General features: G+C 33.1%; 1 protein-coding gene across 1 annotated transcript; it reads right to left on the bottom strand.

Moving 5' to 3' along the window:
* Positions 1–16,792: 16,792 nt before the first annotated feature.
* On the bottom strand, positions 16,793–19,186 carry LOC112279617 (triacylglycerol lipase OBL1). The gene is made up of 3 exons (XM_024514242.3): positions 18,886–19,186; positions 18,475–18,756; positions 16,793–18,375 (listed from the first exon to the last, which is right to left on the bottom strand). Exons 1-3 carry the CDS (start codon positions 19,076–19,078, stop codon positions 17,231–17,233), a joined length of 1,620 nt encoding a protein of 539 aa, XP_024370010.3. The 5' UTR covers positions 19,079–19,186; the 3' UTR covers positions 16,793–17,230.
* Between the last annotated feature and the right edge of the window lie 2,086 nt (positions 19,187–21,272).

Here is a 21,272-nt window from a genome sequence, read left to right as displayed (position 1 = left end):
TCCCTCTTTGTAGAAAATTTTATTTGATATTAGAGGTTGTAGATTATCTTCTTCTAATTTAACTTTTTGAATTTATTTGAATTTTCTATAGAAAAGAAAAAAAAAATATTAATACTACTCTCAGTAGAAGTTAGAATAGATTTACAACTATTACAGATCTTTATGAACTTATTAATACTCTAAGAGTAGAAATCTCATATATTTCTAAATATGAATCATGGAAGTACTATGCCTATGCCTATGAAATAAGTTTAGAGTCTATAGCAAGAAGTTATACAATTGAAAGAAGTAAGTAGATTGATCTTACAATCAAATCCAAAGAATCTTGCTTCTATAAATATGATGGAGACTAGGATTAATATGCCTAAGAAGTTTGATGGAATAAGATCAAAATTTTAAGGATTTCTACAACAAGTCAAGCTCTCTCTAAGATTGCATCCTTTCCAATATTCGGATGGATTTACTCAAGTCAGATTTATAGGTACTTTTCTATCAGAGAATGTTCTCTTTTAATTTGTACCTTTAATAAAAAAAGATTTGAAACTCTTTTATAATTTGAATTCATTCCTAAAAGTGATTATGGCTACATTTTGAAAAAGTAATCAAGAAAGAATAGTAGAGACTAAGCTCTTATCTTTATGACAAGAATCAGGATTAGCCATCACTACTAAATTCCAAAACCATGTTTGCAACATGGACTGGAATGATAAAGCCTTTATCAATGAATTTTGATATGGATTGAAGGATAATACCAAAGATTTGTTACTAACAATGCCAAAGATATAATCTTTGGAACAATTTATTGCTCAAGCCATTATATGCAACAATCAATTATTTATAAGATGTCAAGAATAAAGATTTGGTTAAAGATGAACAAATCAAATAATGACAATAACTCTTAAGTTTTCATAAACTTATTTATTAAAGCCAGAATCAATGCAAATTGATATGGTATATTTTAAATTCTTCATAGAGCAGAAAAAGACTCAACGACGTCAAAAGGGCTTATGCTTATATTGTGGAGAAGCTAAATATACTATTCAATATTATCCAAAAAAAAAACTCAACCACAAAATGAGAAGCATGATTGTGAAAGAAGACAATGTGTCAAAAAACAAGTTTCTCCAGCTAGAATAAGAATCGTGTCGCTAAAATCTTATCTAAAACTTAGTAAATATCTTATTTTTTCCTCAAATCTCTCACCTTATTTTACAATAGAAGTTTATTTAGGACCAAAAAATCACAAAGTCTTAGCTTTATTAGATTCAAGAGTCTCAGCTTATTTTATAGATAAAGATTTTGTCAAAAAATAAGAGATATCATTAGTCAAAAAAACTAAACCTGTACATGTAGAAGTCATAGATGATCATTTGCTATCTTTTGAAGATGTTATGCATGAGACTATTCTTTTAGATGTAGCAATTAAAGAGCATAATAGCATAGTAATATTAAACATAATAAGATCTCTATCTAATTCGATTATTTTAGGATTATCTTACTTGAAAAAGTATAATCCTCAAATAGATTGGATTTCTCGTAACCTTAATTTTTCTGATGGTTTGACTTACAATTCCATTAATCAAGTAAAAATACATAAGTTTTGTACATCCAAATCCTTATTGGTTGATACAAAAGCTTTTATATATGTAGCAAAATAAGAGTTATCTTTTACTTTATATGTCACATGTATTTTTGATGGTGAGAAGACGTCAAGTTGTATTCCTAACTAATATCAAGATTTTCAAGAAAATTTTAAAAAAAAGAACATAGATATTCTTCAAGAACATTAATCTTATGATTGTTCCATCAATCTTCATAAAAGAGCTCAACCACTATTTGGACCAATCTATAGTCTATTACAAAATAAGTTGGTTGCACTCAAGGAATATATTGATGAAAATTTAGCTAAAAATTTCATACATCATTTCAAAACTCTAGCCATGGCTCCTATCTTATTTGTAAAGAAAAAAGATGGATCTTTGTCAATGTGTATAGACTATTGAGGATGCAACAAGATCACTATTAAGAATAGGTATCCTCCATCTTTGATTTTAAGACTTCTTGATCAACTCAATCAAGTAAAGATCTATACAAAAATAGATCTACAAAGAGCATATAATCTAGTATGCATTAAAAAAAGAGATAAATAGAAAATTATATTTCAAAGCAAGTATGGATATTTTGAATATAATGTCATGCCTTTTGGACTCACAAATGTACTAGCTACTTTTCAACATCTAATAAATAACATCTTTTATAAATTTTTTGATAATTTTGTTGTATGTTACTTAAATGACATCTTAATCTATTCTAAAAATATAAAAAATTATGAAATTCATATTTTTTGTGTCTTACAAAAACTTAGAGATACAAGATTATATACAAAGTTAGAAAAGTGTGTATTCTATACTACTCAAGTTGACTTTTTAAGATACATCATTTCCAATGAAAAGCTAATGGTGGATTCGAAGAAGGTCTAGATTATCATAGATTCAAAGATTTCAAGAACAGTAAGAGACATGTAATACTTTTTGGGCTTTACTAATTACTATCAAATCTTCATTAATTTTTTTTTATAAGTTGCAATTTTACTTATATATTTGATTTATAAAGACAAACTTGAGTGGATTAAAGAAGCTAAAATATTATTTGATGCTTTAAAAAAAGCATTTACTTTTACATCAATCTTATATTTTATCAACTTTTTCAAAGAATTTTTGATAGAAATAGATGCATCAAATTTTACCTTGGGTGTAGTATTATCAGAAATAGAAGTACATGACAAACTCAATCCAATAGCTTTTTATTCTAAAAAACTTTCATTAGCCAAGATTAATTATGAGATCTATGACAAAGAGCTCTAAGAAATTATGGATTCATTTCAAGAATAACATCATTATTTAGAAGGCACCTCAAGTCCATTCATCATGTATATAGATTATAATAATCTCGAGTTTTTCATGTCAACATATATTTTAAATTGTCACCAAGCTTGTTGGAGTATGTTCTTATGAAGATTTGATTTCAAGATCACTTATCGACTCCAAAAACAACAAGGTTTGTAAGACGCCTTTTCTAGACGTTCTTATCTTATACCAAAAAAAAGAGATTCATCTTTTGATTAATAAAAAATAATTCTCTTAAAACCAAATTTTTTTCATCTTTGAATAATAAAATCAATATTAACTATTGATTCAACGTTTGTCAAGCAAATTCAATCAAGTATATTCTTTAATCCTCTTAACTATGATATCAAAAATAATTCTTTTAAATCGAATGATATTTCTAAGTTCAAGTTCAAGGAAAACCTACTCTATTTCAAAGGACAATTATACATTCCAAAAGGTGGAGCACAATTATGTGTTCTTCAAAGTTTTCATAACTTTTTAATTGCTGGATATTTTAGATATAATAAGATGCTAGAGTTAATATCAAGAGATTTTTGGTGGCCTCAAATGTGGAAGGAAGTCAAAGACTTTTTATAATCATGTGATATTTGTTCAAGATCTAAAACTCCTTGCTATTGATCTTTAGGAGTTCTTTATCCTTTACTTATTTCAAAACAATTGTGGTCTTCCATTTCTATGGATTTTAATACGAATCTTTCAGTCTCAGGTTTATATGATTTTATATTCATGGTAGTAGATTGTTTTACCAAGATGGCACATTTTGTATGATATATAAAATCTATTATAGGTAAAGAAATAGATAAGTTTTTTCTTAACAACATCTATCACTATCATGGATTACTTAAAGATATTATATTGGATAGGAGAATTTAATTTATATCAAGATTTTAGAAAATCTTTTTTAAGATATTAAAGGTGGATATAAAGCTTTTTTTAACTTTTCATCCACAAACTAATTGGAAAATAAAATGGATGAATCAAGTTTTAGAGTAGTATTTTGAGGTATACCATCAACTATTATCAAGATGATTGGATAATTCTTTTGCCATTAGCAGAGTTTATATATAATAATTTGATACATTCTTCTATTCAATAAATATTTTTTTTTACCAATTATAGTTATTATCTATAACTTGATACTTTTGACTTTTCAAAAGTTAATAATCCTATAGTAAAAGATTTAACAAATTATTTATTAGAGCTACATGCAACAATGAAGACATAATTAAACGAAGTTTAAGAATAAAAAAATATCAATGCAGATGCTTATCGCAAGGAGCAACTACAATTCATTGTGGGTGACAAGGTATGGTTACTTCATCACAATATGAAGACTATTTGTTTTTGTGATAAATTGGACTATCGTAGGCTGAGACCTTTTTTTTATTTGTGAACAAAATAATCCTATTACTTATCAATTACATCTATTGAAGTCTATGAAGATCCATCCTATATTTCACATATCTCTTCTTGAGCCATATAAGAGAGTGAATATTTTGAAAAGAAGACAAATGCCACCTCCTTCTATAAAAGTGGATAATGATCAAGACTTTCAAATAGAAGAAGTTTTAAATTCAAAGTGACAGTAAAATAGATTAAAATATCTTATTTATTGATATGGATATAATATTAGTGAACATATATGGGAGCCAACAAAGAATCTTACAAATGCAACAAAGAAGGTTTAGGCCTTTCATTGACGACATCTATTAAAATCAAGATAAAGAATTCTAAGATCTATAAAAGATGATGACCGCTCCTCATGGAACTTGTCCCTAAAAAAGGAGGTAATGTCACAGATATATAAATTTATTCCAATAGCTACTTATTTGATTAAGTAGAAGTAGATAAATATAGATTAATCTCATAAAATATTCTAAAAAAGCTTTTTAGAGGCTTCATAGATGCAGATTTGACTTTAGATGTGTTTATAAGTTAAAAACTTAGCCAAGAAGTTAACCACATGTTGGTAGCTTATGGAATAAGTTAACTCCATGTAGTAGCTTATGAAACAAGCTAATTATGTAGCACATACATAGATAACTTGCCTTGCAAGTTAAGACATGTGGCTAGCAAAATCAACACATGTTGGAAGTCATATAGAATATCACTATATAGCTCTTAGTTAGAGAGTATATATGGAGGTAAGAATGAAGCCTTCTACTTTCTTCACAATACCTTTTTAGTCCTTAGTCTTATTTTAAAACTTTCTAATCTTCTTATTTTTAGCAATAGCCATTTCAATTCAATATTATATCATCTTTGACTGACTTTTTAGTTCTTTTTAGTGACATAAGAGTATATTGAGGATTTTCTTTCTTTGAAATTCATATCCTTGATAGGTACTTACTTTAGAAATATAAAATATACAAATAATCTCTTTGTCTCTTTATTCCTACTAAGCATGTCTTAAAATAATATTTTTATTATTTCTTTAATGCTATTAGACATGCCTTAAAATAAACTTCTACCATGAGTCAAGGACAAAGACTCGATGAGGGAAAATATACACAAAAAGGCTATCTCGATATAATAAGTCAAAATATAAACAAGTAGGTATATTAAAAGGAAACAAGAATGGCTATTGCCACAAGACAAGAAACTAAAGACTCTTGAACCTGGACTAGAAGCAAGAAAGGAGTTGATAAGAGTGAAGAAGCCTTCACTCTTGTCTCTATATATACTATCTAACTAGGGGCTACGTGGCGACGTTCTATAGGACCTCCAATATGTGTTGACTTTGTAGGACACATGCCTTGACTTACAAGGCAAGTTTTTCTACGTGTGGGCCACATAGTTAGCTTGATCTTCAAGCTAACAACATGTATGACACATGGCCAACTTGTTGACCACGTTTCTAATCCAAAAAGTCAATTAAAGATACCTATGAAGTCAAAGTAGCATCTAGGAAGTTTCTAGGAACCTTCTATATTAAATATTATAGAATTAACTTACTTTTATCTACTTTTACTTACTTCTACCTATTTCTATATGTAATTATTAGCTTACATGATTATGGCCGTGACATTACCCCCCCTTCTAGAGACGAGTTCCACGAGGAGCGGTCATCATATGTTGAGGAAATCTATGATGCGACGAATTGTATTCGCCACATACTCTGATCTCTGTTCTCTTCAAAGATGATTGATAGGGCCTCTCAACCATCGATAGTGTCTCATACCAGGGCGGAAAGACCACCCACTTATTTGATCATTGTTGAGGCCTTCGTAACTTCCTTCGAATAGAATATTTGAAACACCATCAAGAATTGTTCCTACCTCTAGCAAAATCACCAAACATCGGGAGTCCCTTCCCAAATCGTGATACCAAACGCGTTGTATCTCACCATCTATTCGAAGAAGAACATGTCGTTCTTGAAGATCTTCATCTCGATTGCATCGTCTTGAAGGTTGTGACAATCGTAATGTCTCGTCCGGCAAGTCAGCAAACGAAGGTTCTTGAGTTAAATCTGCTGGTTGTTGGCTCTCCATCTAATTAGCGTCACAAATGCAAAGAAGTTACAAACAAGGATAGGAAATTGAATGTTATCTTGCCTCAATCTTGTCTCTTTTATAAGAGAGATTTTCATCTTGGTTTTGATGGATGTCGTTGATGAAAAACTTTGACTTTAGCTGATGCATTTGCTAGATTCCTGGATGGCTCCCATGTGCATTCACTAATATCATATCCGTGCCAATGAACAAGATATTCCAGCTTATTTCGGCATCGCCTTGAGTCTAATATCTCTTCTACCTCAAATTCTTCATTATTATCTACTTCTATAGGAGGCGGTGGCATTTGTCTTCTTCCTTATATATCCACTGTCTTATATGGTTCAAGAAGAGACATGTGGAATACAGGATGGATCTTCATTGACTCCAGTAGATGTAACCGATATGCAACTGGATTGATCTATTCAGAAACAGAAAAGGGGCCAAGCCTACGATAGTCCAACTTGTCACAAGGTCGAGTAGTTTTGATATTGCGACGAAGTAGCCATACCTTATCACCCACGTTGAGTTGTGGTTGCTCCTTACGATATAGATTTGCGTTTACCTTTTGTCGTTCTTGAGCTTCCTTCAATTGCGTCTTCATTATTGCATGTAACTCTGACAACCGATTTGCCATATCTTCAATTGCAGGATTATTAACTTTTGAAAAATCAAAAGTATCAAGTCGTGGATGATAGCCATAATTGGCAAAGAAAGGTGTTTGTTGCGTGGAAGAATGTACCATATTATTATAAGCAAACTCTGCCAATGGCAGAAGGGTTGTCCAATCATCTTGTTGGTAGTTGATAGTACACCTTAAATATTGCTCCAAGACTTGGTTTATGCGCTCTGTTTGTCCATCAGTTTGAGGATGGAAAGCCAAAGATAGCTTTATGTCTACTTTTAAAATCTTGAAAAGGGTCTTCCAAAATCTTGACACAAATTGAGTTCCCCCATCCGATATAATATCTTTAGATAATCCATAATAGCGATAGATATTATCAATGAAAAGCTTAGCTGTTTCTTCACCTGTGATAGATTTTGTACACGGCACAAAATGTGCCATCTTGGTGAAACGATCTACTATCACAAATATAGAATCATAAGAACTTGAGCTTGGAAGATCTGTGATGAAATCCATAGAAACAGAAGACCATAGTTGTTCTGGGATAGGTAATGGTTGAAGAAGTCCGTAAGGTCGATGACGAGGAATTTTTGATCTTGAACAAATATCACATGATTGTACAAAGTCTTTGACTGACTTCCACATTTGTGGCCACCAAAAATCTCTTGATATGAGTTCCAAAGTCTTATTATATCCAAAGTGCCCTACTGCTGGAAAGTCATGACGTGCTTGAAGAACACGTAAACGTGCTTCTCCTTCTGGAACATATAGGCGTCCTTCAAAATATAATAGATTATTCTTGAACTCGAACTTAGAAGGATCATGAGACTTGGAAGAATTATTCTCGATATCATGAACAAGAAGGTCTGAGGACATACTGGACTCGATTTGCTTGAGAAAAGTTGAATCAACAGTCAATGTTGATTTCATTGCTCGAAGATGAAATTCCTCCGATTTCAAGAGGACCGTTCTTTGTTGCTCAAAAGCTGCATCTCCTTCTTTTGGTGCAAAATAAAAACGTCTAGATAGGACATCGGACAAACCTTGTTGTTTTCCTGGCCGATAAGTGATAATGAACTCGAATCTTGACATAGACATACTCCAACGAGCTTGACGACGATTCAATATGCGTGCTGACATGAAATACTCGAGGTTCTTGTGATCTGTATACACAGTGACTGGATTAGAAGTGCCTTCTAGATAATGACGCCATTCTTGAAAGGAATCCACGATCGCAAGAAGTTCTTTATCGTGGATCTCATAATTGATCTCGGCTGCTGAGAATTTTCTTAAATGAAAAGCTATCGAATGAAGTTTGTCATCTGATCCCATTTGTGATAAAACTGCACCCAAGGCAAAATCTGATGCATCTGTTTCCATAAAAAATGCCTTGGAAAAGTCAACACGATATAAGACTGGTGCAGAGACAAACGATGTCTTCAAGGCTTCAAATGCTGCTTCCGCTTCTTGATTCCATTGGAATTTATCTTTACTAGTCAAGCGTGTAAGTGGAGCTGCAACTCGTGAGAAATCTTTGATGAAGATCCGATAGTAATTGGCAAATCCCAAGAAACATTGGACATCTCTTACTGTCCTTGGAATCTTCCAATCCATGATTGTTTGGACTTTCTTAGAATCCATCATGAGACCATCATTTGAAATGATGTATCCTAAAAAGTCAACTTGAGTAGTGTGAAATACACACTTTTCCATCTTGGCGTACAATCCTGCATCTCTAAGTTTTTGTAATACTTGACGAACATGTATTTCATGTTCTTCGACGTTCTTAGAATAGATCAAGATATCGTCTAGATAGCAGACGACAAAATTGTCTAAGAATTCACGAAATACATCATTCATGAGATGTTGAAAAGCAGCTGGTGCATTCGTGAGTCCAAAGGGCATGACATTATATTCGAAATGTCCATACCTGGTTCGAAATGCAGTCTTCCATTCATCTCCTTCTTTGATCCGTACTAGATTATATGCTCCTCTTAGATCTATTTTTATATAGATCTTAGCTTGATTCAACTGGTCAAAGAGTCCTGATATCAAAGGTAATGGATACCTGTTCTTGATTGTGATCTTGTTGAGTCCTCGATAATCAACACACATTCGTAAAGATCCATCTTTTTTCTTTACGAATAGAATTGGAGCTCCTGCTGGAGATTTTGAATGGTGTATGAAATTCTTCGCTAAATTCTCGTCAATATATGTCTTGAGTTCAGCCATCTCATCTTGCGATAAACTGTAAATTGGTCCAAATGGTGGCTGAGTTCCTTCCTTGAGGTCGATTGAACAATCATATTGGCGATGCTCAAGAAGAATATCTGCATTCTTTTTCTCAAAAACGTCTTGATACTCCTGATATTGACTTATAATGCCACTTGAAGTCTTTACGTTTTCAGAAATAGGTGCAGCATAAATAGCAAAAGTTGATCCTTCTTTTGCTGCGTGTATAAATGCTTTTGCACCTATCAGTACGGGTTTTACTATACTAGACTTATAATTATTTATTTGGTTGGTAGAACTATTAATAACGCTCTGGAAAAAGTCAAGTTTACGCAAATTCCAATCTATTTGAGGGTTATATTTTTCTAGCCAAGATAAACCTAAAATAACTGGATTGGATGGGGATTTAATTATGTTAAAAGCTATGTAACTATCATGACCGTCTATTGTTACTTTTATAGGATGAGTTTCATGAGTGACATCTCCAGAAGACAAGGGACAACCATCTATGACTTCTACATGTACTGGTTTAGGTTTCTGTACAAAAGTTATTTTACGACTTTTAACAAATTGTTCATCTAAAAAACATGCTGAGGCTCCCGAATCTAATAAAGCAGAGGCTTTGTAATTCTTAGGTCCTAAATATAAGTCTATTATAAAACAAGGAGAGGGTTCTGAGGAGAGGATAGGACCTTCATTAGGAATTGTACAAGGTTCCAGCTGCATGGTCCCTATTGTAGCTGGACGAATTCGTTTTTCGACATGTTGTTTTCTTTGACCATCGTACCCCTCATTTTATAGTTGCGTCGTTTCTTTGGACAATATTGAGCAGTGTGCTTTGGTTCTCTGCAATATAAACATAATCCTTCTTGACGACGATGAATCTTTTCTTGCTCAGTTAGGGGTTTAAAACGTACTGCGTCAATTTACATGTCTTCTACTTCCGAATGTACGTTTGACAAAGATGTTGATGTTACCATTGAGTAATAATGTTGAGGTTCCCGTGAATGATTCTCGGATCGAAATTCGAAAAGTCGATTATCACATTTTACCGCAAAATCGATTGCTTGACTCAAAGTTTGAGGATCAGGTAAGTTGAGCATCAATTTCTTTACTTCGTATTGCAATCCATAAAGAAATTGACTGATAAGTGCAGCATCATCCCACTTGATGTCAATTGCAAGTTGTCAAAATTGTGAAGCATACATTGTTACTGAGCGATTTTCTTGTCACAGAATTCGGATCTTATTTGTTACAACATGAGTTGCATCGTGTTCACCATACATAGATCGAAACTCCGCCAAAAAAGCTTCCAAATTGTCCAATATTGGATTTCGTTGTTCAAGAAAAGACGAAAACCACGATAATGCAGAACCAGAAAGTAGAGTGCCAATAAACCTGACTTGTGATCCTGGAGTTGGATAGCTTTGCGGTTGAAGTTCAATTGCCAATTGTACTTGATTGATGAACCCTCGAAACTTTGATCTCGTACCATCAAATTTCTCGGGTAAGGTAATTCTTGGTTCTCTAGTGCTTATAGGGTGTTGTACAATTGGAGAAGGAATGTGATTTGTTGTAGATGTTGAAGCAGCTCCGATCATCTCTATATCTCCACTTTCTGCTATTCTTGTTCTTTCATATGTTGGTGAATTGAGTTGATGCATCGCAAGCATTAACTTCCTCATTTGCTCTTGCATTTGTGCCATTGCACTCTTCATTTCAACAAGCTCTGCCATAATGACACTAAGAAGAAAAATTTGTTTGATATTGCTCAAGACAAAAGAAAAGAAAGACTTGATGACAAAGAAGATACTAAGAACAATATCAGTTTAAAAGTGGGTAATCCGCAAACTTCTAATACGCTTATGTCTTGTCAAGAGAAAGGGATAATCCACTCTTACTCAAAAAAACAAAGCTCTGATATTGTAAGTGTACTCTTGTCAATCTGTCAAGGACAAAGACTCGATGAGGGAAAATATACACAAAAGGGCTATCTCGATATAATAAGTCAAAATATAAACAAGTATATATATATTGAAATAGAAACTGGAATGGCTATTGCCAAAAGACAAGAAAACTAGAGATCCTTGAAACTAGACTAGAAGCAAGAAAAGAGTTGACAAGAGTGAAGAAGCCTTCACTCTTGTCTCTATATATACTATCTAACTAGAGGCTACGTGGCGACGTTCTATAGGACCTCCAATATGTGTTGACTTTGTAGGACACATGCCTTGACTTACAAGGCAAGTTTTTCTACGTGTGGGCCACATAGTTAGCTTGATCTTCAAGCTAACAACATGTGTGACACATGGCCAACTTGTTGACCACGTTTCTAATCCAAAAAGTCAATTAAAGACACCTATGAAATTAAAGCAGCATCTAGGAAGTTTTTAGGAAGCTTCTATATTAAATATTATAGAATTAACTTACTTTTATCTACTTTTACTTACTTCTACCTATTTCTATATGTAATTATTAGCTTACATGATTATAGCCGTGACACCATGTCTAAAGTTATAATTTATTTGTAAAGTTAAATAGCTTTTTAAATTCTCAGAATAAAATGTGAGATTATTAAAAAAATTCAAATATTAAATTTTTATAAAGATTTTTAATGAATAAAAATATCCAACTAATAATACTCATGTTTTGACTTGTAATAAATTCATATATATATCTTTTTGATGTAGGTTTATCTTTGTTTTAAGTAAAAAAATAAAATAAAATAAAAATAAAAATCTATGCATGTCATTTAGAAGATTCTTAAACCATAAAAGATTTAAATTTTAAATCTAATAGTGATTTTTTTTAATATTAAATATTTCTTTTGTCATGCCAATAGCTTTTTTGAATTTTAGCAAAACTCCTGTCATAATCCTTTCTTAAAAATTGAAAACTATTTTCTTATATATATGTATTGTGGCCTTTGGCATATGACATGTAATTTTTATAAAAGACTAGAATAGGAAAAAAGTTCAAATCTTAATTTAAGTAGTATTTATAAATCTAATGATTTATATTACATACCATATTATATTTATTTTTGATAAAATTAAAAATATTTGTATCACCATATATATTTTTATTTTTTTATTTTATAAAATAATTTAAAAAAATAATAAAATTTTTAATTCTCATCTTAATTGCATTGAAGATAAGAAGATTAAAATAACTTGAAAATATAAAAAATTACTTTGTTAGTAGAAATAACAATATTGTTATAAAACCATTTCATCTTTTATAATTCTACATGCCTATTGATCTTGCATTTAACATTATTTAGTATACTCTATAATTATCATTTTTAAAATTATTTTGAAAGAACACATTTAATTCTCTATTTGAATGAAACAATGACATATTAAGGTTTGATATTAACATTACTAATAAATACTTCTTAAGTTTATAAATAATAATGTGTACTTGGAGATGTCATTTTTTTATCTATTAAATGAATTCATTTGAAGCCAAATTTCTAATTAGATCTAATTAGAAATTATATAGATTTTGATACATTTAAAATTTATTTGATTTTGCCAATATTAATAAAAAGAGCATATAGTATAAAAAAATTATCTTATGTTGAGATAAAAAATAAAATAAAATAAAATAAAAACTTAAGTTAAAAAGATATAGATCTAAAAAATAATAATATAGATTTCTATTATTTTTGGATCTTCAAATGACATCCAAGATTGCTTCTAATAATTACATGATTTCAATAATCCATAACCATTTTCACCACATCCATCTTCAATTAAGGATTATTTTATAAATAATGCACACAAATCTATGGTCTAATTACAAAGATTCTATGAATTTGCAATTATCACTTTTATAATACAAAGCATAACATGAATAGTAACATCTATCAAATAACAAGAAATTAAGCGTTATTTTAAACCTTTGCATTATATTTCTATATATATATTATTATATATAATATTAATTGTATTATTCGGTTTTAATTAATTCAATAAAAACACATTTAGACTCATTATTATGAATATAAATATGTTAAATTTTTTAAAATATTTTTTTAAAGATAAAATTTATATTTAATAGAATTGAATTGGTAATTAATTATAAGTATAAAAAAGGGAAAATATCATTTCTACCCTGGAAATATGTTGAAATATCAAGAATACCCTTAGATTCTTGATAATAACAAATCTACCTCACTTTTTTCATAAGATCAAAACTACCCCTCATCTTGATAAGCTATCACAATTGTTTCATTTTTTAAGTGACAATAGACCCAACCTTCGTCACAGGGAGAAATCGGCGGGCCGTCGTTCGCATTGTTTGGCACAGTACGCTTCTGCTCGGCCATTTTTGGCAAATGAATGAATTCATGAACAATTGATATCCAATGGTTTTCTAAAATACAACGGCCTTCTCACATTTTCTAACATCAAGTCGATGCTGCTCGACTTGATGCAGCTCAGATTAATCTCGTAGCCTCCATTGCCCATGGAATTTTGTATGCTTCTTACACCATGATATTGGCATACCTGCTGCGAAGCTGTGTGTGCGTTAGAGGTCAGCTGAGAGGTCCCATTCGGAGATAAACAGTTTTGTGGGCTTTGCAGTGCCATCCACCAGTGAAGGGAATGAGTAGATTTTCTCTTCACAAATCGGTGGACATTACACCGATGCTAACACCCACCACATTGAAGCAGCAGGGAAGGAAACTCATCGCGAACTCAACAGGTTATATTTTTAACTTTTGTGACTAAACTTGGTCCTTTCGGTAATACAGCATGACAATGAACACTGATTAACTCACTCATTGCACCACAATGTGGTGTACAAAAAGTTGATCTAAGGTTTCTAAGAACTTTCAATTAAACCAAAGTTGCTTAATTGATGTTTCTGCTTAATTTCCAGAATTTGAACATTCATGTGACACTTTTGGTCTTTAAAATCAGTGTTGCTGACTAGGGGATTTGGACTTTAAGATCTTCGTTTTGCTTCAATAATTGCTTCAATGAGCCAGTTAGAGATATTGGTTGTTGCTGCTATGTGATCTTGGGTTAGACTCTATATTCTTTTGCAAGACCTTTTACAAGGAGTGGGCTGTTGACATATAACTTGCATTACACGGTTTTTTAGTTGCATTACACGGTTTTTTAGTTGCATTATGTTTTGGTTGTCTGAACCATCGAAAGCTCCACCAGATGAAGACTATTTATACGGTAATGATTCTGTATGGAGCTTAATGTGTTACAAACTCTTGTTACAGTAGTCATGGTCTGTGCTTCTTAGAAATCTCAAGTTATTATGTCAATTTTAATTGATGCTATATTAAATTTCATTCTAACTTGATTTCTTTTGTTGTGCGTTAGCAGTAGTTTTTTAACTTTTTCTGATCATCGGCACTTGATTGGATGCTTATGTCAACAAAGTGCTAATTTCCCTAATATTGCATGTGCATGAAATTGCCCTATCGACTTCTCCGTGCAGAATTACACCACCGTGACTACGGTTTGCGTCAGGACTGATGGATATCTATCAGTCCTGACGCAATGCTGCGACGCATCCTCAACTTTTGCATTCCCATACAAAAATATTAATTTAAAAACAGTAGTTACAAAATGCATCATACCACCGATTTGTTTTTTAAGAAGAATTTGAATACACAACATTTTAGTCACATATCACACAACAAAACACACTTCAAAAGTTCATACTTAGCAATACAGGTTTCCTCTAACAAATTCCAGTGCACGAATGCTCAAATACTCACAATCAACACTTGCTAATACACAATAATAGTGATGTTAGATGGTAGTGGCATTCACAAATATCCATGTCCACAGCTACTTAACCAGTGTTGGTTTGCAAGCTCTGGTGGTTGTGTCTACTGGTGAGAAAGTTACGTTCCTTGTTTGTCAACTGCAAGCACAACACGACGATGTCGAAGACATAGATGTTATGGATTTTGAACAGCATTTGGGTGTATTTTGGCACGTTGCAGTGCACATGCGAAGATAGTAGAAATAGTGGTGAGAAGAGAGATGGAGAAGAGAATCAACCGAAAAAAAACATCCGATCATTGGTCGCAAAATGAGCGAACATTTGAGGAACTTAGCTTCTCAGATAGACCAAGTCTTTTTAACAGCCCCTTCAATTGTTCGAAGAATTTTTTTCGAGTTTTGAACGAAGTGTAGCCAAGTTTTCCTGGACTTCACAACGAGGTCACTGTGTTTGGAATGTAAAAAAACAAGTCCTGTTAAGAGAATATCAATTGAAGACTTTGAAAATATAACCTGTTGAGTTCGCGATGAGTTTCCTTCCCTGCTGCTTCAATGTGGTGGGTGTTAGCATCGGGGTAATGTCTACTGATTTGTGAAAAGAAAATCTACTCATTCCCTTTACTCGTGGATGGCACTGCAAGGCCCACAAAACTGTCCATCTCTTGATGAGACCTCTCAGCTGAACTCTAACTCACCCACAGCTTCGCAGCAGGTATGACAATATCATGGTGAATGAATCATACAAAATTCCATGGGCAATGGAGGCTGCGAGATTAATCTGAGCTGAGCTGCATCAAGTCGAGCAGCATCGACTTGATGTTACAAAATGTGAAGGCCGTTCTGTTTCAGAAAACCAGTGGTTATCAATTGTTCTTGAATTCATTCATTTGCCAAAAATGGCCGAGTAGTAGCGTACTGTGCCAAACAATGCGGCCGAGGGCACAAGTCACGAAGGTTGGGTCGATTTTCACTTGAAAAAAAGAACAATTGTGATAGTTTATCAAGTTGAGGGGTAGATTTGCTATTATCAAGAATACAAGGGTATTTTTGATATTTCAACATATTTTAGGGGTAGAACTGATATTTTTCATATAAAAAATATTTTTTTAATACTTATTAGCGATAATCTAAATGAACCTATTGAAACCACATTCCAAAATAATTTTATAATTATTCAAAAAAATGAGTTACTTTGCAGTATATCAATTTTTTTTTAATAAAAACTTATCAGTCAATGTTATTCATTGAAACATAATATAATATTTTCAAATGATAAATATGTTTAATTATCATTGAAAAAATCTGAAATTTTGATTGAAAACTGAAGAATATTAATAGTAGGATACCATCTAGATACAAAGAGTAGTAAATCATGAACCATTTATAATATTTAATGTTAATTTAAAAAAAGCCTTAAAAAAAAATTTATGCTCTTCTTAACAAACAAGCATTGTAACAAACATTGAACAAGTTCCGAACATTTACTCCAATACATATTGTAGAAGTTGTAAATGTCAATTCACATGACTTTTCTAGTCATACTATATATTCATTTCTATTAAATATAAAGTAATCCTTTGGCGTTTAGTTATGAGGTGAAAGAGGTGAAAGTAGCTCTGGTTGAAGAAAGGCATAACCAAATGTAAGTGAATGATTGACAATACAATGGCCTATTTATTAGCTTCTTTTAGTTCAGGCTCTTAGAGTAAGACTTAAAGTTAACTGTGGTTTATCTCATTTGACAAGATTCAAATTCCTAGACTTACATTCCAGAGGAATTGTGAAATACAAATAATATATTAGATATAATTTCTCATCAAAACATTGTTGCTGGAATCACTCACTGCGGGTAAAACTAGATTTGTAAACCCCCACTTGCTTGGTCCACATATGACTGCAAATTTCACTACTCCTTCCGTTTCCTGAGCTCGTTCCGATTACGATGTACCCCACTCTCAACTCGCATCTCGAATCGTTGATCAGTCGCGGGGTTAAAGGAGGATGTAAAATGTGCCCACGTGCGCACTCAATCACAGCCAGATATATGTAAAGATAAACAGATACATATATATGCATATATTTATATACACACACACACACACAAACTCTTCGATTACAAGTTCTCGTTTGCTTCAAACTTCTTATCGACGGCCACGGATTTACTTAGACCTGCATGCATGCATACTAGGGCAGCCAGTGCGACGACATGCAGGTTCAGGCAAGAAACAGCCGCTTTGGACCGAAATCGCGAACTTTCTTCCCGAAAAACACCTGCAAAATGCTATACAGGATGTCCTTCACGTTGTCGTTCATCAAGGCAATCTCCTGCGAAATGTCAGCAACGTCACCTAGGATGCGCTCTCTGAGCGGGAACGGCCCTAAACGCACCGAATTCACATAATTGCATGGACTGTGCGCGGAGACCCCGGGAAACACCAATCCCAGCATGCGGAACAGCAGACTCATCATCGACTCCGCGTACTGCTTGCCGTACTGGAGAGTGATCAAGAACAAGCCTTGGACAATCTCCCACACTGCGTTCAGGTGCATGGTGATCATCCTGGCGATGCCGAAGAAGTTCCGGTTGGGTACTTCCTCAACAGTGATTCCGTCGTACACGCTGTTGAAATAGTTACAGTCGCCGATGTGCTTGTAAGCCATGACGATGTCGTCGAACGGGACTCGAGGAACCACATCGTTGCAGTAGACGACGCGGAAGAATTTGCCCTTGAGCTTGGAGTTCGCGTAGTTGACGAAGTCCTGGTCGCCGACACGAGGCTGGCCGAAGGTGTAGACGGCTCCGATCTTGGAGGCAATCTCGGTCTGGCCGGTGTAGTGGAGCATCGTGGCGTAGAGGGCGGCGAGTGCGCCTCCCAGAGAGTGTCCCGTGATGAAGAGCTTGGCCCTGGGATTTTCCTTGAGGATAAGCCCCACCCGTTTCGTAATGGCGTCGTACGCGAGCTCCTTGGCAGGATCGTCAATGATGCCTTGGGCGAGGCCGGAGGTTGGGGGGGCTTTTTCGATTTCCTCTTTGGATCGGCGATGCGGGGTGACGGGGGTACGGGTAGCAGTTGCCTCGGCTTGTTCTTGCGCTTTGGTCGCTTCGCTTGATGCAATTGCATTCGTGTTCAGCCTCTCAATCGTATCGCGATGTTTGCGACTGGCGAGCCCTAGCGCTTCGAGAAACCCCAGGTGGACGCCACCCAGGCGATCCAGTTTCACCCAAGTGAAGTCCAGATCGGTGCTCCAGTCGTACGCATTGAATGCTTCCGTACCGCGGAAGGCCACCACGACGGCGTTCGCGTCTTTGGGCTTGTCGGTGAAGATGAATGCCTGCGTATTGACCATCTGCTGGTGCTCTGCAAGCAAAACCACACGACATGGCATCAATCAGACGTCAGTCGTATCCACTGAGAACGTTCGGGTCGAACCTGGAGCACAAGCAAGATTGTGCTCACCGTTCCAGCATTCGTAAAACTTGACGAAATTCATCCGCCAGATGTCTTTTACCACTCGCTTGACAACAGCTGGATTCTCGTATGCCAGCTTTGCCGCCATGACGCATACATCCGCGGTGGATCGCGAGCCAACGTTCTCATCTGGGAAAACTACTCCGTCTGCTCGAGTGCTGGAAGCCTTGCCCGGTCTCGACGTGTCCACGTACAAGTCGCAACGGGGATCCAGCGCCCCCACGCAGCTCAAGAAGTTGTCCGCGGTCGGATCGGGTAATATGATGCGACCTGCAAGTCATCACAAATAATCTTTATGTTACCCAACTGACGGTTCGACTTGCAACCAAGTCACAAAGCCGCACCTCCATGAAAAACACGGGAGGTGTTGATCATCGACGCGTTCAGAAGTGTACTGACCCCATTGGAAGGTGAACAGTTTGAAGAGCAGACGGAAGAGCCCGCCGTTGAGGAGAAAGAAGTTGATGGTCCATTCGACGATGGAACCCAGCCAATTGAGGGGCCTGTAGCAGGACTGCAGGGCTTGCACCACGATCCAGGAGGTGATCTGCTGCCATGAGAAAGTCGGGCAAACCTCGACGATGGGTGGCATCTTGATGCGCAGTCTTAGCCTTAGAATCTCCGCCTGTGCGTCAATATGTTTTCTACAAGAGGGCCGAACTACGATTCATATACGTGTTTCTGCTGTAAAAGCGAACTTCTATATACTTCTGCAGTGTTTGCGTATTGCTCGGCAGTGCGACTGTAAGCCCCTCCAGCAGTTTCTATATGCTTCTGCAGTGCATGTATAGTGCTCTGCTTTGTAGCGCTGTGGCCTATTGGCGTCGGTCGGTGTGACGTAGATGCTAAACTTGGACCATGTGGGAAACTTTACGGCGTTGTTTTAATCACATGCACAACCTTTGGAGCCGAGGGGTCCCTGGGGTGGAAGTGATTCCTCGTTCAGAAACATGTCATGGCTGCATGTCACTGGTTTCTCAAAGCGTGTCTGCTTAAAAATTGAAAGAAATCGTATGACAAGTTTCAATAGCAACAAGGCATATCTGCAAGAATAAAAAGATCTAATGGACGTCTAAAAAACTTGTTTTAAGTTTTTTAAAGGAAGACATTATGTACCTAACATGTCCTACCTACTTCTACTTGCTTCTATTTATTTGGATAATATATGTATATATCATATTTCTCTTGCTAACTTTCATATTTACATTGGTCAAAATTCCATCTAAATTAAGCACCAAAGTTAGAAGGTATTTAAATTAGAAAAGATTTGATTCAATAAACAAACATTTTTTAATATAAAATCTAAACATATTTTTGTAAGGTCTTTAATTACTTATATGGTGGCATACTAAACAACCTTATTTTTAATTTTTTTTTCTATAATTTTAACCAAAATTTTTTTAATATTTAAATCATAATGTAAAATGCCCATGTCATACAAATGATACATCTCTTTTTCAATTTTATGCTTAAAATAAATTTAAAAATATAAGATATCTATTTTCTTCTTATAATAGATTAATCAAACTTTTTGTATTGATTCTATTCTCATGTACATATAATCTTTTTTAAAAATTTATAATAAAAGATTTAATATTATTATAGAATTTTTTTTTATTATAAGATAATATTTATTAAGTTGGAATGGCTTAGACTCAACTTAATTTGATCTAAATTTTAAATCTTAAATGTTAAATTTAAAATTTCAAAATCCTAAACTTTTAAGTTTTAAAATTTTAAAATAATTTTTTAAAATTTAATTAATTTTATAATTAATTTATTTAAAATAATTTTATATGACTTTAAATATTTTTTATATATAAAAAAAATTTATTTAAATTTAAATTAAATTCATATTATATCTTTTAATTATATAAGTTATTTTATAGATTAATCTAGCTATTTCTAAATTAATATTTTTTAATTAAGTATTTATATAAAAAATTATTTATATTTTAATATTGATATTTTTATACTTAAATAATATAGATGTAAATATTTAATTATTAAAATTTATTTAAAAAATTAACTTGTTTAATTTTTTACTTAATAATTTACTTTAATTATTTGATTATTTGATTATTTAACTTTATTTAGATAGTTTTTTATTTTTATCTATTGATATAAAAAATTAAAATTAAAAAATATTTTACTAAAATAAATAAAAATAAATGGCTTAATTATTTGAATTAAAATTTAACAATATTTTATTATGATGAATATGTTTTTATCATAATTGTAATCTTTACCAAATTAGATTCAATTAAAAGATGAAATTAAAGTTAAAAATAAGAACATTACACTAAAAATTATTCTTTTAAAGTTTAATGGTTTAAATTGTTAAAGAATTAGACCACTCTTTACTTGGATTGATTTAAAAATTATATTCTAAATCCAAATTGTAATGATCATTGAATTTTTTTAAATTAAATTTTAATAAAAATTTACTTGTATACTTTTAAGTTATAACACACAAAATTTAGAGACAAAAAAAAAAAAAAAAAAAAAAAAAAAAAAAAAAAAAACATTATTAGCTATAAAGTAATTAATAGAAAAATTAGATGAAAAGAAATAATTGAACTTAATATAATAATTACAATAATCTAACCAATGTAGCTTTAGAATTACAAAATATTATATCAATTTATTTATTAAGCATAAAATAATTTATGTTTTAAAATTTAAATAATCAAGTTTATTAAAATAATAGAAAAATTTGTTAAGGACATAAATCTCAAAGAAAGAAAATTCAATATACTTTTGTGCATCTTGAAAAGATTAGAAAG

Source organism: Physcomitrium patens, chromosome 3, assembly GCF_059467195.1.
Source record: "Physcomitrium patens ecotype Gransden chromosome 3, ASM5946719v1, whole genome shotgun sequence".
NCBI classification, from domain to species: Eukaryota; Viridiplantae; Streptophyta; class Bryopsida; order Funariales; family Funariaceae; genus Physcomitrium; species Physcomitrium patens.
Note: the sequence above shows the minus strand (reverse complement) of the source record. Positions and strands in the feature narration are given on the sequence as shown.

Bases quoted from the DNA above. Each gene is read 5' to 3' on its own strand.
- LOC112279617 (XM_024514242.3), bottom strand. From the start codon at position 19,078: ATGCCACCCATCGTCGAGGTTTGCCCGACTTTCTCATGGCAGCAGATC. The intron at 18,757-18,885 runs GTCAGTACACTT...GATGACTTGCAG, and splicing joins ACTGTTCACCTTCCAATGGG to GTCGCATCATATTACCCGAT. The intron at 18,376-18,474 runs GTGAGCACAATC...TTTTGCTTGCAG, and splicing joins GTTTTACGAATGCTGGAACG to AGCACCAGCAGATGGTCAAT.